The sequence below is a fragment of the Agelaius tricolor genome, unplaced genomic scaffold, assembly GCF_023055355.1.
Source record: "Agelaius tricolor isolate 1412-34295 unplaced genomic scaffold, bAgeTri1.0.p SCAF_6, whole genome shotgun sequence".
Lineage (NCBI taxonomy): Eukaryota > Metazoa > Chordata > Aves > Passeriformes > Icteridae > Agelaius > Agelaius tricolor.
Genome location: NW_027269266.1, coordinates 36708471 through 36734731, shown reverse-complemented (window position 1 = coordinate 36734731; position 26261 = coordinate 36708471). Strand labels below are relative to the sequence as shown.

At 39.9% G+C, this 26261-nt stretch overlaps 1 protein-coding gene across 12 annotated transcripts in view; it reads left to right on the top strand.

The window, feature by feature from the left end:
• THRB (thyroid hormone receptor beta) overlaps positions 1 to 24330 on the top strand; it is a 169437-nt gene extending 145107 nt beyond the window's left edge. For all 12 annotated transcript variants that reach the window (XM_071429363.1, XM_071429357.1, XM_071429359.1 and 9 more), the window contains 6 exons: positions 4478 to 4578; positions 8393 to 8540; positions 9934 to 10139; positions 12912 to 13058; positions 17102 to 17360; positions 18820 to 24330. In XM_071429363.1, coding sequence (XP_071285464.1) covers positions 4478 to 4578; positions 8393 to 8540; positions 9934 to 10139; positions 12912 to 13058; positions 17102 to 17360; positions 18820 to 19061 — 1103 coding nt within the window. In that variant the 3' untranslated portion in view covers positions 19062 to 24330. The remainder of the gene's footprint in view (positions 1 to 4477; positions 4579 to 8392; positions 8541 to 9933; positions 10140 to 12911; positions 13059 to 17101; positions 17361 to 18819) is intronic.
• The last annotated feature ends 1931 nt before the right edge of the window (positions 24331 to 26261 follow it).

Sequence of the window (26261 nt, the reverse complement as noted above, 5' to 3'; positions counted from 1 at the left end):
GGCAGGTGGGAGTCTGGGAACCAAAGGTGTTACTTTAGGCTACAGGGGAAACACAGACATGGCAGATCAAGGTCATTCACTGTTATTCTTCTCTCAAAACAAAGATCCAAGGTGGGCATTGGGATAAACAATGTCAGGTCATACTTGACAGATAATTAATTTAGAAGATCATACGGGATGCAACAAGTGACAGTCCATGAGGATGCTGAATACAGCAGACAGAGACTTGAAACAACAAGGAACAATATTGGTTGTTTTTGTACAATTCAGTGAGGTTGTTGTTGCTCTTGAACAGTTTCTCTTAGATATTTACTTAAAAGGTTTTGACCAAGAAATAAAAAATAAATTCTGACCACCTGAAATAGGAACATACCTGATGTTTCCATGAAATTTATCAGTAAGTAAATTTATTAGTAAGAAATTTATCAGCAAGAAATTTATTAGTAAGAGAGCACGAGGATTACACTGTCCAGACAGCATCTGCTTTTCCACATAAGCATTTTTATTTTTGCTTCAGTGTTATTACACAGACATGAAGCAAAAGTACTTGTTGATATGAGAGACAAGTTACTAATAGTGGTGCCAAGAGTGAGACAAGTCTGTTGCTCTTCTCCTTTCTCAAAACATCTAACAGACAATTCTGCTACCATCCGTGACTTCCCCAAGAATCTCCACTGTGCTATTCATTTCTTCCATGCCGGTACCATGTTTAGAAAAACAATGTTGAATTTCTTCCTGCTAATGCTGTTTCTAGCTCTGAGAAGCAGAAAAAATGTACTGTCTGTTTATCTGCATGTCTTTCAAATGAAATTGTATTGAATTTATACAGAGGTCTTACAGGATATTTGCCACCACTAGAAATTACTCAGAATGGACATTAGTGTTTGTGAGAACTGAATGTAAATCCACTTACTCCTTTTGCAGTGATGTCCATCTGAATTGTATCTTTTGAAAATACTAGGTCCAATCTTCCCAGTCTAACTGTTTCTAACCCCATTAGCTGTTAGAAGAAGTGTTAAAAATATGGAAAACTGTAATAGAAAGACAAAATATATGTATTGCACACTTTTGTTGCCAGTGATTTCTTGGAATAAGAATTTTCTATTCATGTTTCCTGTTCAATCACAAGAAGAGCTCCAGGTGTGTACTTCCCTTGACTCCCTTGGAGTCAATCTGTGGCAGTACTGAATATAATATTTAGGTAGCTTAAGTAGGTGTCACTTAATGCTTCTGATGCAAGAAATTGGCAGTGTGGTTGCATGTAAGGATGCCATTTTTAATATCTGATTAGGAGTGCCCCTAAGAGATTGTGTGTTCTGCCAGATTGGAAACTTTATATTGGATAAAGTCACGAAAATCCAGGAAGGAGATGGACAGCAGTGATCACATGCATGACCTACTGTACATATTTAAGGAAGCAGTTTAGACAAGTGGTTTCCTGCTCCTCCAGTAGAACAAGTTGCCATTGCATGAGCAGCACTAACCAGCTTGTATAATTAATGAAATATCAAGGCATTTAATTCGAAAACAACTCTTGAGGAAGCTAACCAGGGATACTGAATTTTTGAGGATGTAGTTTATGCTATGCAAAGACTGTATTTTGTGAATAGCAGTAACCAGCAATAACAAGAAGCCATTGATCTTCATGATACATTTAGGGGAAAATTCTTCATCCCTTTGCTGCATCTTCTGCCCACTCTGTCAGCTCTGTGTAGTGTATGTGTTGCATGTGCAGAGGCAGGTGTGAGCAGAGTGGGGGCAGGATGGAGATAATAGCCACTGCTAATCCCCCACTGGCATAGTGTCTATTAGGAGTCAGTGATGTAATTAGAGTTGAAACCCTGCTGTCTCTCATCTCTCAATGTCACATGGCCACCAGTCTATCCAAGCATAACTTGTTCATCATGGAGAAATATAGCCTGAATATAAATCTGCTCTTTTGCTGTCTTGTAGACTGGTTTGATACAACACTGAGATCTTAGCTCATTCCCCCACTCCCCTTCTGGAATATTGGCAGACCTGAGATGCCTGTATCCAGGAATGGCTTCCAAGTACTACTGCTTCCTTGTTTTAGAGAAGAGGATATGTACTCCTCTATAATTTGAGGTTCTCATAATTATTCTCAAATTAGGCCATACAAATACTTTTTGCCTTCTTTACTTTCTCCTGATTTACTCACCAGACTCCATAAAGTTTAAGCATTTTAAGCTCAGTTAACTTTAAGTGTTTTGTCTAATTTGGACTTTCTAGAGAGCCTCTGGAAGCATAGCCTTAGGAAGGCATTTGAATTTAAAGTGTTACTGAGCTGACCCTCAGTCATGTTAATTGCAGGAAGATGATGGCCACCCCTCTTGCAGCATCCCTTAACAGCCTTCTGCTGCCCTGAGTCTTGCTGGTTGCCCTCCAAGTGACTGGTGTCCCAAGTCCCCAAGCTGTACCGGCCCATACTGCTGTGAGGGATTCATAAAGACATTAACCTTCATGTCTAGCCTTATGTGTGGTGCTACAGATGGATTCAGCAAGCTAGTGGTAAGGGATTGTGTTACAGGCAGCTGCATCCAAAGGGCTCTTCTTCACTGCACTGAAAAATTCCACTCAGCTTGCAGTTGATGCAAAACTGGGAGGAGTGGCTGGAACACCAGATGGATGTGCTCCCCATTCAAAGCAACCTAGGCAGCCTAGAAAAATGGGATGAGAGGAATCTCTTGGAGTTCATCAAAGGCAAAGGCCAAATTCTGCATGAGGAGAGGAGTAATAAACACAGCAGTGCAGGCCCAACTGGCAGGAAACTGCTCTGCACTGGAGTGCTTGGGGGTTCCTGGTGGGCAGCAAGTTGCATATAGGCCAGCAGTGTGTTCTTGAAGCAAGGCAGGTAAATGGCATCTGATCTCCTTTTGGAAAATCATCACCAGCAGCTTGAGGGATGTGATCCTTCCCTTCTGTTGAGCTCTAGTGAAACACATCTGCAGTGTTTGGTCCAGTTCTGGGCTCCCCAATAGAAGAAAGACAAACATCCTGGAGTAAGCCTGGCAAAAGGCCACAGAGATGATGAACTGGAGCATCTCTTCTATGAGGAATAACTGAGAAAACTGGGACTCTTCATCTTGGAGCAGAGAAGGCTCAAAGGGGCATATCAGTGTGTGTGAATATCTGATCCCCCACACTGTAGAAGACAGGGCCAGACTCCTCTCAGTCCCCAGTGACAGAACTAGAGAAAATGAGCACAAATAGAAGTACAGGAAATTCCTTCTGAGAATAATAAAATAGTATTTTCTTTTCAGTATGAAGGTGACAGAGCAGAACACTTGCACAGATTGCCCAGAAAGGTTGTGGAGTCTCCATCCCTGGAGATACTCAAAAGCTGTCTGGGCATGGGCCTGGACAGCTGGCCCTGTGTTGAGCAGGGGTGTTGGAGTAGTTGACCTCCAGAAGTGGCTTCCAACTTCAGCCATTGTGGGACCCTGTGAAATGTTTATTACTCCACTAATCTTACATAGTTATACATATAGGTGCACTTTCCTCTCTCCCCTCAAAGGGAGTCTGAGATGTCTATGTTACATCTTCACAGTGAGATTTTTCAGAAGGTAAAGTTACAAACTGTAACTCCATTAGTTATGAGTCATGGAAACATTGATTTTGAAAGGTTTGTATTTTACCCTGTTAAAAAGTTGTCTGTGGTTACAATTACTTTTTGCTTGCCATCAGTATTGTTTTGGTTTTTTGCTCAAATTGAAAATATGTTTGTGTTTTCAAAACAAATGTCATTGTCGGAAAAGAACCAAGCATTGCCAATTTTTTTCACAGCAGGAATATTTTCACTGGCTGGATCTGGTAAACCACTTCTGAAGAGAAAATGTCATTCTAACACATACATGTACACACTCACACATACACACATATTTGAATGTCCACGTATTTTGCTTTAAATTCAGGCTACGTTGAGTGTTCTTGTGGAACACATCCAGGTCAGGCATGATCAATAAAACTTGGGCTATATCTTGCTTGTACCTTTCTGCTTTGAAACAAACCATCTGTTAGTAAATATTTCTTACTACCAAGTCCCCCAGTCACACTGAAACCTGCAGTCTCATCTACAGTATACAAGTATATTGAGGTTTTTTCTGATATATAGAACAGAAACATACTGTATGCCTTCACTGCTATTTTATTATTTCACATCAAATCTTTTGAAGTAATGAATATTTTCTGATGTAGGATTTCACTCAGGAGAGAGAAATCATGTTCCAACTTTTCCCTCTTGACCAGTAGACACTGAATCAGTCTGAGGAATAGAAAATCTTATAGGCTGTGTTTAAGTCTGTAAGAGTACAAACTTTTATTCAGGAAATTCGGTGAGTTCAGAAGTATGGCGCCGGTAGACAAGATCTGTGGTGGATTTTAATGCAATCTTTTTATATCAAATGTATCATATAATTTTGTATGGAGTTTACATGCCACATCCTCTTTTTCTTTGCAGGGTACATACCCAGTTACTTAGACAAGGATGAGCTATGTGTAGTATGCGGGGACAAAGCCACCGGATACCATTATCGCTGCATCACTTGCGAAGGTTGCAAGGTAAAGGGCATGGTGGGAAAGTGGGAATCAGAAATAGCTCTCCAGCTCCTCCATTATACAGACTTCCTGAACTGTGCTGTCAAATCAAATAAAGACAGATTAGAAGCTAATAAGAACATCCAGTACTGATGATAAGCCGCATCTGATCATGCTGCTGCTCTTCATATGCATAAGGAATATAGTTAGTTTTTGCCGTGTTTGCTTTTGAAAAGAAAACAAGAAATTTAGACTGGTGTTGCTGCTGTTTGCCAGTTAGCTTTTGAATTTCCATTTTTTAATGTTTCTTTAGCCATGTTCTCAGCCAGGGTACAACAGCATGTTCCCAGCTACTCCACTGAAGCTGTTTATGCAATAGCTAAGGTTCTGCTTATGGCCATGAGATTAACAGTGTTCCAGTGCCTCTCACCATCCCTGTGAAGAAGCAAAAATCAAAATCCTTTCCACATGCTCATATTACAGTAACATCCATCAATTTGGGAAGCATTGACACCCAATTAAAATAGTTCCAAAAAGATTTTGACTTCTTTAACTTAAGCATATTGAAATGTGCTTTCAGCCCTAAAATGCATCTCCAAGACTTTGTGCAAAATTAAATTTAAAAAGAGATTGCTTTGGGCAAGTAAATAAAAAAATGGAGTAACACAATCAGACACATCTTACATGATTTCACTTCCATGAATTTGCCTGAATAGCTTGAGATTCTGTAAGAAAGCTATTCTTTCCTGCAGAAAGTAAAAAAAAAAAAATTGTTTTTCTAAACAAATGGGACCACACATGTCTTGGGCTGGTGTCATGAGACTAAGCCATGAAAGTCTCATTTTGTTCACCCACAAAGTCTGGAACATTTGGATCTGATATTTTGGGTTTGGATTGGCTTTAGAGCTCCTCATTGCAGTAACTCTTGTGTTGAAGTAGTTCTTGTGGTTGTACATCATTTCCCTAAGTTACATTTATGAAATGAACAGAGACCTAAATATCCTATGTATAGCAGATTCATGGTAATACTCATAATGGCTTTATACATACACTTACATACAAAGTATAAAAAAGTACTTACATCTTTAAAAAGAACTATGGAGCTGCACAAGTGGTTCTTTTACACATTTGCATCCTGAATACCAGATGATAACAATACATAACATGTATGGATGCAACTTAATTCAGATATAATGGGAAGTAAGCAGCACTGGGGCATTATGAAGTATACTTAGCTCCCAGCTGAACAGCTGTATCTGTTGCAAGTTTTCCTGCTCAGACTTTCATTAGTTCAAGTCAAGCAGTTCTTTTTATGCCTTCCAGCTATTTTAGAGACATATCATACAAATTTACTTTTATCTTCACATACAGTTCTTCTGTCTGATGTACAATTTAAAATAATGCTTATGCACACAAGGACCTGAGATAACAATTTGCAAAAAGTAATTATTTTCTTGAAGGAGCTGCATACACATTTCAAGCTGTATGATATATCAAGAAAGTTACATGTTTTATCAATACACAATATATATAATAAATTTTCAATTAATTTGATGTTTACTAGTTGCTTCCACTCAAAGTCGCTTTAGTTTTGTAACAAGCATAATCAAGGCTGACAACCAAAGATTTGCTTTGGCAAGTGCTTTCATGAACTTCATCCTCACACATGATTTCTGAAGAGTAAATTGTGAGGAATTTAAACACAAATAAATGAGCAGTGAGTTCTGACATCACTGAAATATTTTTCCTGACTTTACCCATTGCATCTACTGCTATATAGGTGTGTAGCAAAGGAGTTTAGAAAGAGTTGCTCCCTACTATACAATGTGCTTTCTTTTATTGATGAGAATAACACTTCTGTGGTGAGGTGTTTGGACAGATATAGAGAGCAGCTTCCTTTACATCTATCTGGAGATGAACAAAGAAGGATTTTTTGCAATTTTTTTTTCTGAGAAATGCAAAGAAATGAGAAGGTGAAATGGGCTGTCTCAGCAGAGGTGATGGAGACCCTTGCCAACATAAAGCTACAGCTACATTAAGTCCTGTGCAAGGTTTAGAAAGCAGAAGTTCACTCGCTAAGATTCATTAGAGATTTTTCTATCTCTTGCTTCATAACTATTGATAACCCTGTGACCCTGGTTGTCCACAGCCATCCTAGGTCTTCAGGAAGGGGTGGAGCAGATCCTGTCTCTAGGAATTCATCACAGGGTTGAGAACAGAACTGGGTGTTCAGTAGATGAGAGTTTGAGACTTATTCCAAACCCCACATAAGGATATCTTGCCTGTGATTTCCTGGATTTTATCTTAACACAACTGGTCCCAGTCTTGCAAAGGCTCCCACACAAGCTTTATGCCACTCAGTTTAATTAATATTTCAGGTCTTACCGTAATTAAGGAAGAAAGAGTTGTACTCTTAGCTCAAGCTGAACCTCGTAAGATAAAACTCTAACGAGGACAAGGCTCTTCATTGTTTTCACAGGAGTTAGGAGTACAAGCTGAAATACAGACTTATCTGTACATGTTAATTCAACACTTTGTGTTAAAAGAAATTGCGCACTGCTGTAAGATTTTACTGGGTATTATTTAACGTGATTTAAAAACAGACCTTTCGCCTACTGAAGTGAAGAGACTATTCATTAGACAAAATCCCAGCTGAAGAGACTATTCACAAGGTAAAATCTCACTTGAATTTTGCAGTTGTTTTGACTAAAACCAAAGCCATTCTGAACAGCCTCAGTCAAACAGGACCAGAGTGTAAGTGTGCTCTCTGTGTCAAGGTAATCCTGAGCTGCATTGCTGAATCTAGGCAGTCTCAAATAATGGTGAAACTTGAAATTAAAGTGAAGCCTAAATTTTCTGCTTTACAGCCTATCTTGTTCATATCTTGCAGTCTTGGAGAGTTTATCCAGCCCTTGCAAAAGTCAGTGAGAAAAGTCATGTTGAAATTAATACCAGGATTTTGTCCATAATGTTTAGAGATAACTTTTATCTGATTTCATCACCTACAGCGATATTTTATGGGGCGTTTGAATGAGTGAATTCAGTGGGATTGCATTAGTTCATATGGTCTTGGGATCTGTTTAAATTTGCAAGATATATCTGTATTATGATAAGATAGATAGATAGATAGATAGATAGATAGATAGATAGACAGATAGATAGACAGATAGATAGACAGACGAATCTTTGGTGGTCATGGGGCTTTTGGGGCTTTTGAAATTCTGTGGTAAATACAAATTAAATCTACTTCTCAGAAATACAAATAATTTATAAATTCAGGATCCTTTGAGTTTAGAACCAAACTCAAAGACTGTGGAGACTGTATTTGCAAAATCTTTTTCTTGCACAGATTTGGTTGGTTATTTGGCTTTTATGGAAATAAAGGAGTGGAACTGTCTGTCCTCAATCCTTTAATAGCACAAACACACCACCATTCTTACTATTTGCAGAAGCTGCTTTTTAACTAAAACTATGTGTATGCCTTTCAATATCCTTCAAAATGATTACAGAGTTTGAAAAGGGGCTCAAAAATACTTCATATACAAGAAAAAAATTAACAGTAAAAAAATATGACTACAAGAAGACGTACACAGTATTTGTGTCTCAAGACAGCACTACTTGCACCTTTACTTATCTAAGATGTCTATAAGTCTAATTGTTAAGGAAAATCAAGAGAAATGCCATACACTATAAACTGGTTTGAGAGCTTTGAGAACTTTTGGGAATGAAGTTTGTTATCTTGCATAGCTAGGTACATGCCTAACAAATCAAGCAGCTCCCAATTTTTAAAATTTGCTCAGTGCTAATGCTTTCCTATGTACTTATTTCTTGCACCTAGGGTTTTTTTAGAAGAACCATTCAGAAGAACCTCCATCCAACCTATTCCTGTAAATATGAAGGAAAATGTGTGATAGACAAAGTAACAAGAAATCAGTGCCAGGAATGTCGCTTCAAAAAATGTATCTTTGTTGGCATGGCAACAGATTGTAAGTATATTTTCCTGGTTTTTCTTTATTTTTTTTTCAGTGTCTGTGTTTGCCTAAAGTATGTTGATTGATGAGGCTTGTTAAAGTAAAGTAGAAGTGCCAGCCCTTTTCTGGATTTAATAATACCAGGGAATCACACTCATTGCATTAAGCCACTTTCACAGGGCTGTAATTTTTTGTTTATCCTTCATCATGCTGCACCTTCTCCTGGCCTTGCCAAGCTGAGTAACAATAGGAATGTTCACTATTTGGAGGAGAGGAGGGAGAAATGCATCTGGATGGACACTTAGCTTGAGATAAAAACATCTTGTTTAGAAAATTCTGGAGGATGTGAAATTGAATGTCATTGTATGAGTCATGCTGCAGTTGTTTGTTTTATTTTTAGCCCTGAAGAAGTTATCTGCTGCAAAGATTTTGAGTCTTTTCTAAAGAACTAGAAAATATGGCTGTAAGATTAATCCTTAGGGGTCTTCTTTTCCTGCCATTGCACAGGGATTTACACCAATAACTTCAATTACTACAAACGGGAAGAAGTCACGTAAAGCCCCCCAGAAGTCATATAAATCCCCTTGTGCCTTCATGGTTGTTGCCAGTATAATCCTTTGCAGAAGAACTGACAGGAAAACAGGCCCAGTAAACAACAGAAGAATAGTCTAACTTAGTATTTTCATTGTTAATGTAATGTATAACACTGCCCTCTGTCTAGAGGGAAATAGAATAAAGGGGACAATTTCATTGTGGCCAGGTAGGACCTTCAGGAAAGGGGCTGGATGCCAGTGAAGTGGTGAGCAGAGAGCCCTGGGACCTGTGTATCTGGAGTCACTGGAAGTAATGGGGCTCTACAGGAACACCACTTGTGGGGATCAGGGAAAGAGCCAAAGGCATGTTGACCTATTTGTGTCGTGCTTCAGGCAGATGAGCCTTCTGTGAATAAGTGCTCCCACTTTCTTTGATCCATGTTACCCTCTGCTGGCATCCAAGTACATTTTCTGCACTTCAGAGCAGTGAGTGTGAGCATGCTGATATGACTTCAAAGAAAACAGAAGTGCATCTTTCCCAATATGGATTAGTCCAAGTCGATTATAGGAGCACTTGGACACCTCACAAAGCTTTTGCATATTATTTTTATTGGTGGAACAACCCCTTGAGGGCAATGGCAGTATACAAAGCATTACCAGGATGGTAAGTCACTCTTTGCTATCCAGGCTTCTGAGAAAATGAAGTTTGGAGGGAGAAGTAAGAGAACTGTCTCAACTGTGGGTCTTGCCAAGGTACTTCCTTACTGATTAGTTAAGGTGTTTGTAAGCAACTGGTACCTCAGGCACACAAAAGACCAAAGTTCTGGCAGTCTTATGAACTTCCTGTCATTTTTGTCTGTTTTTTCCCCTGCTAGTGGTGTTGGATGACAGCAAGAGGTTGGCAAAGAGGAAGCTGATAGAAGAAAATCGAGAGAAGAGACGTCGGGAAGAGCTGCAGAAAACCATTGGGCACAAACCAGAGCCAACAGATGAGGAATGGGAGCTCATCAAAATTGTTACTGAAGCACATGTGGCCACCAATGCACAAGGAAGCCACTGGAAGCAGAAAAGGAAATTTCTGGTAAGGGCTGTAGCCTTATATGCTGCTCTTAGGGCCAGGTTCTGTTATTTCTTCTGCAGTGCCTTCCCAGCATTGCAACCCCAAAGAGATTTTAGTGCCAGTGTACTGATGTTTGTGAAAAAAGGATGATTTTGCGTAGTTATTGCTTCATTTTTCGTGCCTGAACCCCTCAGTGTTTGATCAGACCATGTATTTCAAAAGATAAACAGTGTGTTGCTATGTTAAGGCTTACTTACCTGGATACTTTTATTGTGCTGTGATAAGAAAAAGTAGAAAAGTTGTTTCTCTCCTGATTGAGAACAGAAGCGGTCTATAATACATACTGTATTTTTTTAATATATTCTATCTTGGGATAGTTGGCTTTACTAGGGACTTCATAAAACATATTGAAAGTGTTAAAACAATATAAAGTTCTAGATGAAAGCTGGTACTTTTGGTTAATAACTCAGGGGTTTTGCCTCTTTTGGTTAATGGTGGATACAGTAATGAAAATAAATTAGGCAAGGAAAATTAATTTCAGTGAGAACAGGATGATGCATACACTATACCATTGGGGTTGCAGCTTACAAAAAACTTGGATTTTCATCCTATAACTAAGGGTCAGAAAATAAACATTGATTTATGATGCTTGAGCTTAAAAAAGGATTTATTTGATTTTTCTAAATCGATTTTTAAGGGAAATAAGTGCAGAATGCAAAATGCTTCTACCACACAAAAGAGGGATTAGAGACTGCATTTCAGAAATACACAGGAGTCTTTAACAGTCAGGGTATACTAAATCAGATAGAGCACACTCATCTTTTTGCAAGCCTAGGCTCCTACTGCGTAATTCACCATGGGAATTTCAACTCACTGTTGAATTGCTCAGAGAAATTATGTATTCAAAGCAGCTGATCTCTTTTATAATGTTAGGGTTTTTTTAATGCCAGTGACGCCATCAAAATTTCTATATGAATGGCTTGTGTTCATAGACTCTACAGTCAGGAAACCACAGTCATCACTGGCAAGAACCAAGAGAGCACTTTCCAGGGGTGTTGCAGAGCAAGGTGTGAGCAGACCAAGAAGCAGCTGCAGTAGTACTTTTGGTTGCTTAAACAGGAGTGCTGTTCTTCAGGTATCAGCTGATTTGGGATAAAACCTAGGGAGCTGGGGGTTGGGGCTGGGAATGAGCTGTTGAAGAGCAGGAGAAGCTGACAGTCTGCCCCAGGAGCTATGGATCTGTCCTTATGTGGCTGAGGCTGGTTCTTTGATGACAGGGACTTCATTGGGATCCATTTTACCTCTTCTCCTGTTGAGTTAGGTGGAAGGGGCTCCCCTCCAGTGCGTTAGCTTTAGCTGGCTCTCCTGACTTCCTTTGCCTTTCCCAAGAAAATGCTGTGCTCTTCCTTTTTCTCCATAACAATGGTTTGCGTGGGTTTAAGCATTTGGTCTTTTTTGCTTGGAAGGGATGAAGTTTGTTTATCATGAGCACACAGACAATGTGGTTTAGTTACCCAAGATTCAGGGAGGGAGAGAGCCTAGAAATGAGTTTATTTGAGTTTTTTTAGTAGAAACCATCAGATAATTGAGCCCAGTCTTCTTCATTGTTCCTTTACAATTGGTGCTTGCTTTATTAACACATTGCTGAGTTTTTTTCTTGTAAGACGTTAGATTTGGATTTAGATTAGTTACAGAAGGATCTTTTATGATGGGTTTCTTTAAAAAAGTGGTTGAACACAAGTTTTTATTACAGACAGCACTTTCAGCACCTCCCATGTTTACGTGTCTCATATAAATATCATGGGGCCCATCAGTCTTAAAGTTCTGTTTCTCTGGGTTTTATCTAGTTTTTGACCTTAATGTGAACAGAATGAAACCTCTGCATGGTGTTTGGTAGGTTCTTGTAATTGCAAAGCCACACTTTAAAAAAAAAAAACAGCTTTGATGTGCCTGTTTTTAAAATACATGGTGACATTGACCAGCTGCATAAAAACCAAGTGAACAAGTTCAAGTGCAGTTGGAATAAAAAACACTCATTACAGATTCTGCTTGAAACTATTTCATTGAAATCCTCAAAATATGATTTGTTTTTCATTTGGAGAAGCCTTGAGCTGAAATCATGCAACAGGCAATTTTCAACCAAAATTTTACACAGATGAGTTCAAATTCCATTTACATTATCCAGGCCACCTTTAGGTTAGCCTGTTCTTTCTTGCTCATAAGTTGTTTTAGCTTTGCACATAAGTTGTTTTAGCCTTTTGGAAACTGGCCTTGGCAATTGCCTGGGGGGCTGTGTGATACCTGGCAATCTGTTCTGGGGAGACTTTCCAAGCTTTGAGTGGGTAAAGAGCCTAATTCTGCAAAGCATGCAGCATCTTCTCGAGGTAACATGTCTCCTCAACTCTCTTTGCTTTTAGAGAAACTTGAGAGCTTTCAGCTGAGAGCTTTCCTGTTAGGAAAAACGTGCCTATGTTTTTAAGCAAAAGATGCATGTGCAGCACCCATAAAATACATAGATACAGACACAAGGAAGAAACTGTGTGCACAACAACCCAGCTGTCCACAAAGAATGGGTAGAAGCATACCAGTCACCCATTTCTCTGTGCAGTCACTTCTTTCACAAATGCCTTACAAACGAATTCACATTTTGTGACGTAAACTGACTTCACTTATAAAAGCAAATAGTGTTGCTTTTTATTTTAGTCTCTTCCATACCAAGTAGGACTTTTTGGAGTATAAAATAGTTGCTTTAAGACAGACTGCTCCTTTAAATGTCTTTGTTTATATCCTTAGCCAGAAGATATTGGGCAGGCACCAATAGTTAATGCCCCAGAAGGTGGGAAAGTGGATTTAGAAGCCTTCAGCCAGTTTACAAAAATTATCACACCAGCGATTACAAGAGTGGTGGATTTTGCCAAAAAGTTGCCTATGTTTTGTGAGGTAAGAAGACTTTCTTGCACTCCTCATTTATATGCCTGTTGTTAAAAACTACTCAAAATACTTTGGCATGGAACTTAAAAATTCAATGTGTCTAAAATTAAAAAATTAAAGACACTCAAAATCAATGGAACTAGAATAATCTGTATTTTCATGAATTTTCTTTTTCCTGTGATTATTGAAAGCCTGAGTTTGTTAATCTGGAAGTCATTGTGGTTTATTGGGGACTCAGATATGTCTTTAGAGGTGGCCTTGAACAAAGTAAACTAACAAAAAGATACTGTCTAGAAGCATTGCTGATATATTTAATAAAATCTTCCAGCACATGGTTCCCTATGTATCTTCTGGTTCCTTGGCAGGTACAGTATTGTGGAGTTAGGTCTAGACAGTAAAAAATTCTTGAAATTCAGGAAAGCGCCCCTGTACAGGAGTGGCACTTACCTTACTGGGTTCCCTAGGCTTGGTTTTTCTGAATGGGGAGGTTGTGCATAAAAGAGTCTGTGAAAGCAGTGGATTGTCATTCCAAGTAGATACTCATATGTAAATATACAGTAAATAGACTCAAAGGCTTGGTTGCACATAAGGAATACAGAGGCCTTATGCTGATCTCACTTGTACCAAGGTATCATTTTTATTGTAGGACCAGATGCAATGGCTGATTATATTTTTTTCCTCCAATTTAATAAATGGTATCAGAACTGCAGCCTGAAATAATATTTCAGTCTTAATAATCTAAATAATTTTCATAGAACCATAGAAAGATTTGTGTTGGAAGGGACCTTAAAAATCATCCAGTTCCAACCCCCCTGCCGTCAGCAGGAACACGTTCCATTTCATCCTTTGAGGTCAACACCCTACCAGAAAGGAAGGGTAAGGCAGCCATCAAATTTTACTCTACTGTGGCTGGCAGCTTTATTTTAAAGTCAGTCAGGGAATGCTATATATGTTCTCTGGCAAGTACAGAACAAGAAGAGGTAAATATCAATAGTAGTCACAGTGTAAATATCTCATCCTGGCCAGCCTCTGCATTGGCACCATCAGTCAAGGAAGCATGAAATGCAGCCAAGCATGAAGATTTTAAAATACAAGGAATATGTCCATAGCTCATGAGCATTTAGTGTCTGAGGGAATCAGTCTCCTCTGATCTGGCATTTGTTGGTGGGAAATTGCAGTGACATACCAAGGTAGTCTTTTTAATTTAGAGAGCTCTGCCAGTCACACACAGACCCCAGTGCACATCTGACATCTCCTACCCCTCCTGGCTACTATGGACCCACTTGTGTCAGAGCTAGGATGAAGCATGGATGAAGAAGTCAAGGCATCATTCAGCATGATGTCTCTATGTTATGTGGCTCAGCTGGCCAGGCTTTGTTTACAGTTGAGCCACTGTGTAACTCTGACACCTGCCCATGTACAGCAAGATCTGATGGCTGGGTGAGGGACAACTCCTCATGAACACAAAGGAGTAGGACAGCTGCTCTCTGAGTTGTCATATAGCACTTCCTGTATCATGAAGAAAATTACAAATGTTTGCTTCTTTTTGAAGGGGCACCCTCCTGTTAACTTTGTTTCCATTATGATTTTTAACCTGTACCTTTTTCTTAGAAGCAACACTGTGTGGGCTGTAGATTTTTTGCAGGAAAAAATACTTCTTTCTTCCATAGGACCTGCAGAGCATTTAAACATTAACTCATTTCATAATTCCAGAAGCTGTCTGAGAATGCAGTTAATCTCTATGAAAGAGGGACATGATAGGGAACATCCGTGGCCACTTATATTTTCATGGCTACTTTTCCTTCTTTTTCACATTTCTGGACACATGTAGAAGCCAGCAAAGCACTGAGTGCCCAGCTTAGCTTGTGTGCACCCATTAGCCCCCCCCTCAAACCAAGTATCCAATCCCAGACTAATCAAAGTGTAAGGAAAACTTGATTTTCTTCTCAGCATTTCTCCTGTTATTTCCTTCCTGCTTTTCTTTCTGCTTAGAAGATGAAGATTGAGGGGAAAGTAATAAGTTTAATGTGAGTTTTAAATGTCAAGGCATCAGTGGTTCCACAGTGGGTGAAGCTGTGTGAATACTCTTTGAGGTCACTCAGCTCAGCTCAGTTCCATGGTGCTGCATGGCACATGTCCTGCAGAGGTGAGCCCTTCAGGTTCTGCCTTGTGCCTTTTCTCCCTGCAGAGAGAGAGGAAAGGAAACATGGCAGAGTTTCAGTCACATTTATTGATCCTGCTACTGGAAGATGCTCTGGTAGCAACACTCAAGTGATGAATGTAGGTAGCATTAAAATCTGCACAGCTGGTAGTAGAACTGATGTTCAAGCCTCATGTCTCTAGTAACTCCTGCTACTGGCAGATAAGACCTGAGGCCTGGCATCTGTGAAACAGGTGTCCCATGTATCCTTCAGAATTAGAAAAGCAGGTGAAAGACAGGCATAGTCAGACTGCCACTACCATAAAGAAGTTTTAAGAAGGATCAAGTAGAAAGAATCGCATTCATTTCATGGCTGACAGCTGAGCTTCACAAAATAAAACAGCTGAAGCATCACAAAATATCTTCTCTACTGTTACCTGTTTCTTTTCTACTATTCTTTCTATTTAGAAGCTTGGTGTTTTTTTCAATTCTCTTTTCTTGTCCCTTCTCTCTGCCTTTCTTTCATGGTCTTTTTTTCACTTCCATTGCTTTTTCCAGTATCTCTTCATGGTTCCTCTCACATATCTATTCTCATTTTAATTTTTTTTTAACTCTGTTTCTTTCCCTACTTCAGTCTCTGCTGCCAAACAGTGGAATTGTCATTGGGTAGCAAGACTGCTGCTGTGCCTGTGCAGTCTTCCCCACACTGCTGCTGAGCTGAGGGTCATCTGTAGGGAAACTGATTTGCTCTGAACAGGATGAGTCAATTTTCTTGTGTATTAAACACTTCACACCTGAAGCTGGCATTGGTGGAAAAGTAGCTGCATGACTCAACTCATTTTCCTGACCATGACTAGCTCTGTGCTTAAAACTCTTCTCTAACAGGGAACTGCTTTCCACTTGCATTAGGCAGCTCTGCATCATTTCCCACCAAATCAGTGCACTTGCTTTGCAAGTACACCGTTGCCATGTAAACCTATAGTTCATGGGGTTGTTTTTTTTTTGAATTGCAAAACAGGTAAATATAATAATTTTATATAAATCAAAAATAAATGACTTTTTGCCTCCTTTCAAGCCAAGCAGAAGTGTGTTGCTCTTTCATTTGTGGGACCCTTGCTGTTCGCTTACAGTCTCAAAACTGTCTTGGTGGGTTTTGTTATCATTGAATAACCTATGAAAACATAAGGACATTCTTTATAGAACACGTTCTGCTCAAATGTCAGCATCCTGGTTATAGTCTGTAAATACAGAACCGTGGGACAGCTTGCCTTTGTTAATGGCATGGAAAAGTCACATGCCCTGAAGATCACAGTTTATGCACCAGCTTAAAAGCTGTAGCTATACCATAGATTTTCTGTCTGTCCAGCAATAGTGCAGGGAGAACCACCTTACTAGATTAAGTCTAGATTAATAAATTCTCTGTTGTTAAAATGGGCCGTGAGAATTCCTGCTCCACTGATTGAGGTATATCCTCTAGATATATTTGTTTAAAACACAGTCCACTCTTACAGACCCTCCCAAATGTCTTTCCTTTCCTCTGGTCAGGTAAGAAATAAGTATGGCTGGTAGTGAATTTAACTGGGATGGCTGAGGTCTGCACCAGCCCCAATTATGGTTTATTCTGCTATGATAAGTTGTAAGCTGAAGGAACCAACAGCTGTGTTACTGCTAGATTTGCCAAGGGCGTGTGGGGATGCTAACCAGGGAATGTTAACCTGCTGGCCGTTCCTGAAGGCAGGAATGCAGATCCTGGGGGTTTGTGCAGAGCAGCAAGTTTGGAGGGGAGCTGCACTATGCAGGGCAGTGTCCTGGGCTGTGAACTGCAACTTCATGTTCGTGGATCTATTGTAGCTGTAAAAGCCTCTCAGTCTGACAAACATGAATTTTTCTTTGCCATTTATAATTTCTGCAGCTGCCATGTGAAGACCAGATCATCCTTCTGAAAGGCTGCTGTATGGAGATCATGTCCCTCCGAGCAGCAGTTCGCTATGACCCCGAGAGTGAGACTTTAACACTGAATGGGGAGATGGCAGTGACAAGGGGCCAGCTGAAAAACGGGGGTCTTGGCGTAGTGTCTGATGCCATTTTTGACCTGGGCATGTCTCTTTCTTCATTTAATCTGGATGACACCGAGGTTGCCCTTCTTCAGGCTGTTCTGCTCATGTCATCAGGTGAGAACAGAAATATATTGGGATCCAAGCAATTTTGAAACTCTTTGGTCTTTGTCGCAAGCCTCTTTGTAAAAGAAATAAGATAGGTTACATCTTGTAGTGCTGACTAGAGTAATGTGAAAGAAATTTTCTCTCAAAACCCCAGTGATTTATTTTGATGAACAATAGGAAAAAAAATGCAGGGTGTTCAGAGAGTTGGACATAAAACTGGTTTTGGTAACACACCTTGCTCAGTTTGGTACTTAGGAATGAGCCAGGGATGATCATCAAGAGGAAATAAGTTCTGATTCTGAGCCAGTTTGCCTTAAATGAAAAATGGATAATTTAGCAACAGTGGTCCTTATGATAAGTTCCCCCAAGTAATGTCGTGCACTGGGCATTCATACACATTTCTCACCAGTCTCTCTCAGTTTAGTTTGACTTGCCCTCTTGTTTTCCTAATTAACAGCACCACTGCTTCCTAATGGGCATTTACAAGCTGTGCTGCTTCCCCACGCTGGGACCATTTGCAACTGGTTATGATACAAAAGCAGCAGAGACAACTTCCTATGATTTCCAAAGAGTTTCTAACCTTCCCAATTTGAGTATGTTTTCATATATGCTTCCAGTGATTGTGCCAGCCCAAAGAGGAAATTCCATTCTTGGGCAGTGGCAGATCTGGCAAGATTTTATTTTAAGATGGCTTTGAAGATTGGGCACTGAATAACAATACACAATCAGTGATTTACAAGCATTAACTGCATCTGAGATAAAAAGGTTTCCACAGTAATCACAACACAGCACTACATTTTCCCCATCAAAACATTTTGATTACTTTTTAAAGTCCCTACAAACTGATATGGGAGCAGGGTTTTCAAAAGGCAATTCAAAAATGACCTGCTTTCCCAGAGGTGTCTCCTGAGAAGTGATGTGAAAGGGGCTTTCCCAGTCCTTATCTGGGCGCCAGTTGAGACAGCCAGATTTTTAGCCTTTTTTGTTCCTTGATGCTCCATAACAGCCCACCTGGGATGAAAGCATGATCAAACCATTAGTCAGATTGTAGAAAACCAGATAGAAAGGAACTGTAATTTAGATACCTGAAAAGGATTTTTTTGTTTGTTTCTTTATTAGTTGTTTTACAGAAAAATGTAGATGGAATCCTTAGCTGCAATCAGGGATCTGATGTTCTAGTCACTGTAAGGAAACACTTCCCAAACAGCTTCACTCTGTGTAAGTGTGTGTAAGTGAGCAAAGCAGGCATTGGATGAAGAAAGGAAGGATTATCTTCTTCTTCTAACAGGCATAGTACTAGCAAGTGAGTTGGCTGGAGTAAAAGAAGTTTGTAGCAGAGCCACAAATGCCCCCAGTCTCTCTCCTTTCTTTCCTAGCATCAGAATCATCCTATTTTTCCTGATTTATGATCAGGCATTTGTTAAAGCAAATATGTAAGAATGCTAATTCTGCTGCTTTGTATCTACAGATCGCCCAGGCCTTGTTTGCGTCGAGAGAATAGAAAAGTGTCAAGAGGGTTTCCTCCTGGCATTCGAACACTACATTAACTACAGAAAACACCATGTTGCACACTTTTGGCCAAAACTGCTGATGAAAGTGACAGACCTGCGAATGATCGGAGCCTGCCATGCCAGCCGCTTCCTGCACATGAAGGTGGAGTGCCCCACAGAACTGTTCCCTCCGTTGTTCCTGGAAGTGTTTGAGGATTAGAGACTGAAGTGGTTCTCCACACCCCCGTCGCACTACTGGCTGTCATTTCATCCCGTTGCCCAGCTCTTCTCACCTGTTTGTTCTTCTTCTTTCGTGGTCCTCTGTTTCTTGAGATGGGGCTGGGGTTTTGTTTGAGTTTTCTTTTGGGGTTGCTGGGGGGCAGTTGTATACACATGGATGAAAACATCCCTTTAATGCGGGTACTTGTGACTCTTGCAATTTGTTCTTCAGTCCTTTGATGTGAGTGCTTTGACAGCTTAACAGTGAAAATACGAACAGACCAATCTCATTCACCAGCATTTGCGTGGTCACCAGCTCACACCCATCATTGCCTGGAAAACAGGGGAGAGAGACTGAAGTGGCAGAAAAATAAATTTGCCTTCTAGTTGAAACAGCTATCGTTAATTTGACCTTGACAATTCTGTCTTGTATTACTCCTTTTGCAGGGTACAACCGACCAATTCATAGTACGAAATTTCTGGTCTTTGTCATGGTTTCTATTGTAACAATTACCACTATGATCTAGAATCTTCATCATCATCATGGTCCCATCATTCTCTGAGGTTTTTTCCAGAAGATGCAGTTTAACTGTGCTCTATAAATCAAGTACTTAAAATAATGCAGTGTTAGAAGGGACTGAGTCTTGTTGTTTTTGGTTTTTTTCCATGTGTATAAGATATTAAGATCTTCAGTTTCTAAATTTGGACTCCAGGTAACTTCACTGGAAGGTTTGTTGGAGTGAGGACAGAAATTTGATTCTCTGAGGTGCTCCTGATAGTGGAGGGGTCTGATTTTTTTGAGGTGTGTGGAAAATCCATCACTCTGAGGGAGAAGGCTCTCTGTCAGGATACCAGGCAGTGTCTCAGAGTTATTCAGGGATATGAGAGCTCACGGAATGATGACAAGGAGAATGGAACATATGAGGTGACCTTCAGATAGGACAGAAACCAACTGTGTTATTAACAACACTCAAGACTGTAGAGCTTTATCCCAGGAATACAAATAGTGTTGCTCAGCAGTTATCCTTTGTTTTATATGTATATATATATATATACACGCACACACACATATATATATATACATATATATATGAATATATATAAAAAGTTTATATGCACCTATAGATATAATTTTTTATATATATACTTACAAATCTTCAGCAGATGTCTTAAACATATTTCCATATTTTTATCTTCTCTCTCTCTCTTTCTCTGACTCTGCCCTGTGTCTGTGTGCATGTGGATCAGCTGAGTTCTCCCTCCCTGCAGGTATGTCTGTATGTGTTTTATTAGGCTAGATGCTCTCTTGACTCTTTTAATTTATTTCCACTAACTGCACTAGCAGGAACCAAACTGAGCAATGACAAAATGTCCTGCTGCCGAAGTCTGCAAGCCAGTACACACAGTCCTGGAATGTCTGGAGGCCAGTGATGAGGACATTGTAGGTAGAGGTTCCTCCCTGTCACCATCTCCATTCAGGGATGTTGTCCCTGGGTTTTATAAACTTGATATTAAATCATCCTCTGAATTTGTATGACACTTCTAAAACATCTTTCTCTTCTTCCTGGGAACCAGATACTTTGTTCATGTTTTTTGCACTGCCTCATACCCTACATTCTTTCATGTTATTCATTGATTTGTACCGGTTTCTTTCTCTGCTATTTATTGACCCATTTGCCCAGCAAGTTGTGGGCATTGTTAGAGTGGATGTGTTGACTTTCAAAGCTCATGGCCCATATCTGAACCCATAGGTTATGTGCTTATCCCCTCATAAAAACAGGATACTCAGGAAAACTATAGATGGAACACAATATACGTGTGTCAGGAGTTAAACTCTTTTTACCCTTCTTTCCCTACATCATTGATAAAGCATTTGGAGTGCTATTGGGCGCGTTTTTAGGGATGTGGAATCTTGTTGTCTCTGTTGTTTGATACCATATGCACCTGTGATGAGCTGTGAGCACTAATGTTATCACTTAGGGGTTTTTTTGTCAGAACGTGAAACACATTGGGGTGTGTAGGAGTTTTTCTGCAGGTAGCAGTGAAGACACACCATTGGAGATTAATTCTTAAATATTTGGTGTAAAATCTCTTTTGTTGGCTGTGTTGGCTCCATCTTATAACGTGTGTCTAAACAACAGCTCTATCCAAATTCCTTGTAGAGCACTGTCTTGGGGGCAAAGAGTCAGAAAGTGGCTTTTTGGATAGGTGATTTGGGGTGGCTTGATGGAGGACTTACAGCATGTAATAGGGAACTCAGAAAAGCAGCCAATCCCTTACTTGCACTGATGCCTTCACAATGTAGAAACAAAACAACATACTTTTGAGACAATATTAATATAGCAAGGAATATAAAAGCAGAATTGGAGACCTCCAGGTGCAAATATGGCAAAATGCACATGTGATCCAGGACTTCTGCAATTTTATGAGTTTAATAAATTAGCATATTTAACAGTAGTGTCCAATTAGAAGAGCATTTAGTTAAGTAATCCCCCCTTTTGGTTCTGCCCATTTGGAGCCCCTCCTGAGTTTCTAGTCCCATATTTATTATGTCTAGGATACATGGTAAAAGGAAATAAGACATCCTTGGCTAAAGAAGCAAAACTAAATAATATTTCAGGAATGTAGCAAGCATAATATGTTTTAGAGGTTATCTTATTGATCTAAAACATAGGGGCAAAGGGGTAGGAAAAGTACTTTACTTGGAGCTACAGCCATGTATCAGAAATCTACAAAGCTACAAATATATGACAAATATATGAAAAGCTTAGGCATCTGTGCTTATGCCCACAGTGGCTTGCAAAGAAAAGAGAAATGTGCATGTCTTTTGAAGCCCTGTTCTGCCATGTATCTGAGCATGGAATTCCTCCTGAAGCCAGTGCAAGTACTTCACCTGTTTCCTTAATGTGAGCTTGAGTAGGCATTCAAGCTTTTGACTGTGCTGCAGGTGAGACCCAGGAGAGGAAGCATCACATCTCTTCATGTTCCTAAATACCAATGCCGTTTGGAGCTGTGCCTAGTCAGGGTTCAGAAAATCAGGCCTCCTTCCTTAGGTGACTGCAGATGGACTGAAGTGCCTAAAATCAGGCAACCAACTTAGTTCTGGCAGTGCTCTAAACAGAAAGGACATACATCAACATGTTTTTCTAGCTTTTCAGGTTAAGTTGGAGTCTGGCACTAATTAACAGACTGAGTTAGTAATATTCCCTAACTGAAAACTAAGGCCAAGCTCATAGTTGGACAGATTTGATGAACTGACATCTAATGGCCTCTGATCTCCTACTAGTCTTACTTTGTCTCATTTCCTTTACTTTCCTCAGTATGACATCTGATTTATGTGATCATGAGGGCAAAACTAACTGACCTTAGCTCTGCAAAGACATACTTCTAAATAGCAGTGATCTCAAGCCATTGTGGGATTGAGCCCTGGACTGACCACCTCAGTGGCAGACACCAATGCCACAGTCAGCACCCTTTGCAGTAACTGGCCTTCCGAGTGAAATAGCAAACTTGTGCTTTCCAGTGCAGTCCAGAGTCTTGTTTCTGCTGGTGCCATGTGGCTCTCGTGTTTGCTTTGTGGTCTACATGTGGGTCTCACACAGAAGGTTTTTCCTGTCAAACCTGACTGTCACCATTCATGGTATTGCCCTGAGTAACACGTGCATTTAGATACTCATTTCATGTGTAATCTCAGTTAAGTCGTGATATTTATTATAACATATATAGTGTGTGCTAATGATTTTTGTTTACATTCTGCCAAACTGTAGACCTTAGAGTTAGACCTCCCAGGTCCAAAATCATCTTTGAGCAGACTGCTTGCTTCTTCAGAGGCAGGTATCAGAAAGAGGAAAAAACTGTCCAGAAAGACCATTTATATCAGAAATCTGCCAAGAGAGGGCTGTTAATCACAAGCAGAGCATGTCATTGCTAGTGATGTATTTTTATGCTATGGAACTCTAATCTGTATGTGTCATATTGACTTCTTGCTGCATGAATCATAAATTTTAAAAATCAGTCTTACAGTTTTGAGATGTAGCCAGCATTCCTAAGGCTAAACCTTTTTCATTGACAGAATCAAAATCCACAACCAAGGAACGTTTTCCTCTCACTGTGAGAGCAACTGAAAGTGTTCAACATTTATCTTTTCACAAAGGAAGAGGCAACAGAACCTCTTAATGTGTCTTGTTATTGTGATCATCTGGAAATGATTGCCAGACGTTTCCTTTTGATATAGTAATGAAGTGATCTGTATTTAAATTTTATAGAGAGAATTTTATTCTAGTGTGATAGAGATTTATTTTCCACTTAAAGACTCAAAACGGTGTGAGCACGTTTTTGGTTTGTTTTTTTTTTTTTTTTTTTACTATGATATATTTTTGCTTTAAAATTAAAAACAAAACAAAAAAAAAAGGTTTGGCCTTATCACAAAGTTTTAGTATAGATGTTAGCAAACGCAAAGAGTATGCATTATTTGTGTGTATCCACATTGACTGATGTCGCCTTCAAAAAGCAATATTGTGCAGGTAATAAGTTGTTTGTGACTGTCCATTGCACAGTTTACCTTCTTTAAAAGCTAACCTTGTTTATGCACAAGACAATCAAATGTAAATCTACATCAGCACCCAGGTGTGGATTAAATTTATGTAAATTACTGAGCACAATGTAAAACATTAAAAGACACTTTATTTAATTACACATTTAATGTTGGTAAAGATAGTATCAGGGCATGAACTAGCTGACATACTGTAATTTCTTTTTTCTCTTTTCCTACTTCCTTAGCACTCTACAGTTTCAGTTTGCTCATAAATACATCAAATTAGTCATTCATAATTTTTTTGAAGAGGAGGGTGGTTTGGGTTGTTTATTTGTTTTTATGAAGTCATTTAGGAGGACTTACTACTTTGTCTATGAGGTTTGTGGGTTTTACTTATTTGGTTTATTTTTTATATCAGTTTCATGCCCTGAGGGTAAGGCAAACATTACACCATACAGTAAAAAACAAAGTACCTTGGATGATGTATTTTTTTGCAAACAGTGTTAAGAGTTATGCTAGATTGGTAATATTTTTTCAGCCTAAAATATATTAAAAAAAAATCTGTGATCACAAATGTTTTAAACTATCTAAAGAGAAAATTTGTATATTTGGGGAAGAAAATAATTTTTACATAGCTTTTGTATGCAGATATTAAAATGTAATTATGAATATAGTGGGCATAGATAACTGTGTAAGCTTGAATTCTAAAAAAGAAAAAGCTTATAACTGAAAAGTGGTCCTGGTGTCTCTGTCTCTTTGTTGCAGGCTCTTTTATCAGCTATAACCTGTTCACATTTTTGTGCTTCTGCATCCCTTTCATCACCTACCTCATATCTTATCTCCTCTCCTCCCTTCCCTTGGGCAGCCTACCAAGGGTTTTCACTTCCTCACTCTTCACAGCAGCCAACCTTAATTTACTCCAGTGAACTGACTCTTGATTTATGTCTCACTCAATTACATTTTTAAGGGAACGCCCTTTCTTTCCTTCTCCACTCCCAGTCTAAACAGGGATAGTGTGACAGGAGCAATAAGCTTCCCATCCTTTCATACTTTCCATACCTTGGTCCCCTACCTATTGGAGATCATTCAGATATTTTCTCTAGCCTTATTTTCCTTAGCAGTTCTTATTTCTCCTCCAGTCCTTTCATTCCCATCAGGAAGAAGCCAGGCCTATTGCCTGGATCCAGAGTAGTGTCTTGGCCTGTCCCACATGGCAAAGCCCTTCTGGGCTCTTGTTTCATGGTGATTTCCACAGGCATTCCCTGGCTGCCTGCCACCTCCTGCTCCTGGTCCCCTTCCACAGGAGGTGCCAGGAGCCTTCCAAGGGATGCTGAGCTCCCCTGGGAGCACATTCCTGACACCTGGCTTAGTGTCCCTGGGCAGTGCTGTGGCAGCAGCTGGAGGGTTTACTCCCACTGTGGCCTGGGGAAGAGGGGCTGCCTTCAAAGGCAGGAGCTGTGTGTGAGGAGCCAGAGGGCAAGCATGAAATCCCTGCTGTGCCTTAAATGGAATCCCTCCAAGCACTGCAGTTCAGGCACCACGTGGGGAAGCCTTGCCAAAGCCTCTGCTGGGTTTGCACCGAGCGAGCAGCTCTGGGACAAGGAATTAATCTGGTGTGTAAAAACTTGTTTACTCGATGTGAAAAAATGGTTCTGCTTCCACATATGCCAGTGCTCTGGGTGCAATGTTTTCATTTGTAGTGGTGAAATCTGTTTTTCAAAAAGTGGTGCAGTATCTGTGGATTCTGAGAGCCACATGAATTTGCTTCAGTGTCTATTTATCACTACAGAGAAGGACAAAAGAGATGGTAGCTTTTCCTCTGGAGCTCTGGCAATAAAAGCAGGAGTGTGTTCTTGACCTGCTGTGGGCTGCCTCTTGCACCTTGAGCTGTTGATGAACACAGGTGCCGTTTGTTTGCCCACTTGGTGAGGTGGGTGAGGGTTTTCTGTCCTTGAAAACTCAGCCACATCTGAAGGATTTTTTCTGTGAACTTGGAAGTCTAACAACAAACCTGTGTCACACTCATGGCCACGTGTGCTGTGTAGTATTCCCCATAGCATCAGTAGTTCCAAAATGAAAACCTGCATATGAAAAGTGACTGTGAGCACATCACCTTTGAAATAAGTAAAGGGTATGTACAAAAGTCCCTCAGCTCTGTTTATCATATTGCAGCCCTCCTTTCCAGAACTGAATCACAGAGCATCTCTCTCTCTTGTCTCATGCCTATGCCTGGTGGAAGCACTGATTCTGCAGGTACTGCCACATGCTGCCTTCGTACACACAATGAAAAATCAGAAAAGAAACCTGAGGAATCTCCTTTGTTTCATTTAGGAGAGCTTTGAGACTTCTAAGGTCAAGGAATATTGAAAGGCCTGTGGGATCTTTAAGTCAGAGGCCCCAAAGGGAGAAATAAAATGTCTTGCAGGTCATCCTGACCTTGTGGTGACTTGGAAAATTACAAACTTGGAAAAGTGGTTCAAACTCTATCCTGCTGTGCAGAACTGGGGTGGAACCTGCAGGAAAGACAAGACAATCCTTAGTGGATTGTATTTGGAAAATAGCATGTAATAAAGTAGAGAAGGACATCAGCAAATCAAAAGCATAACCCAGAATGAGTCATTTTTCTGAATTTCATTGGAATCTGAATTTGCTGGAGACTGTCTGACT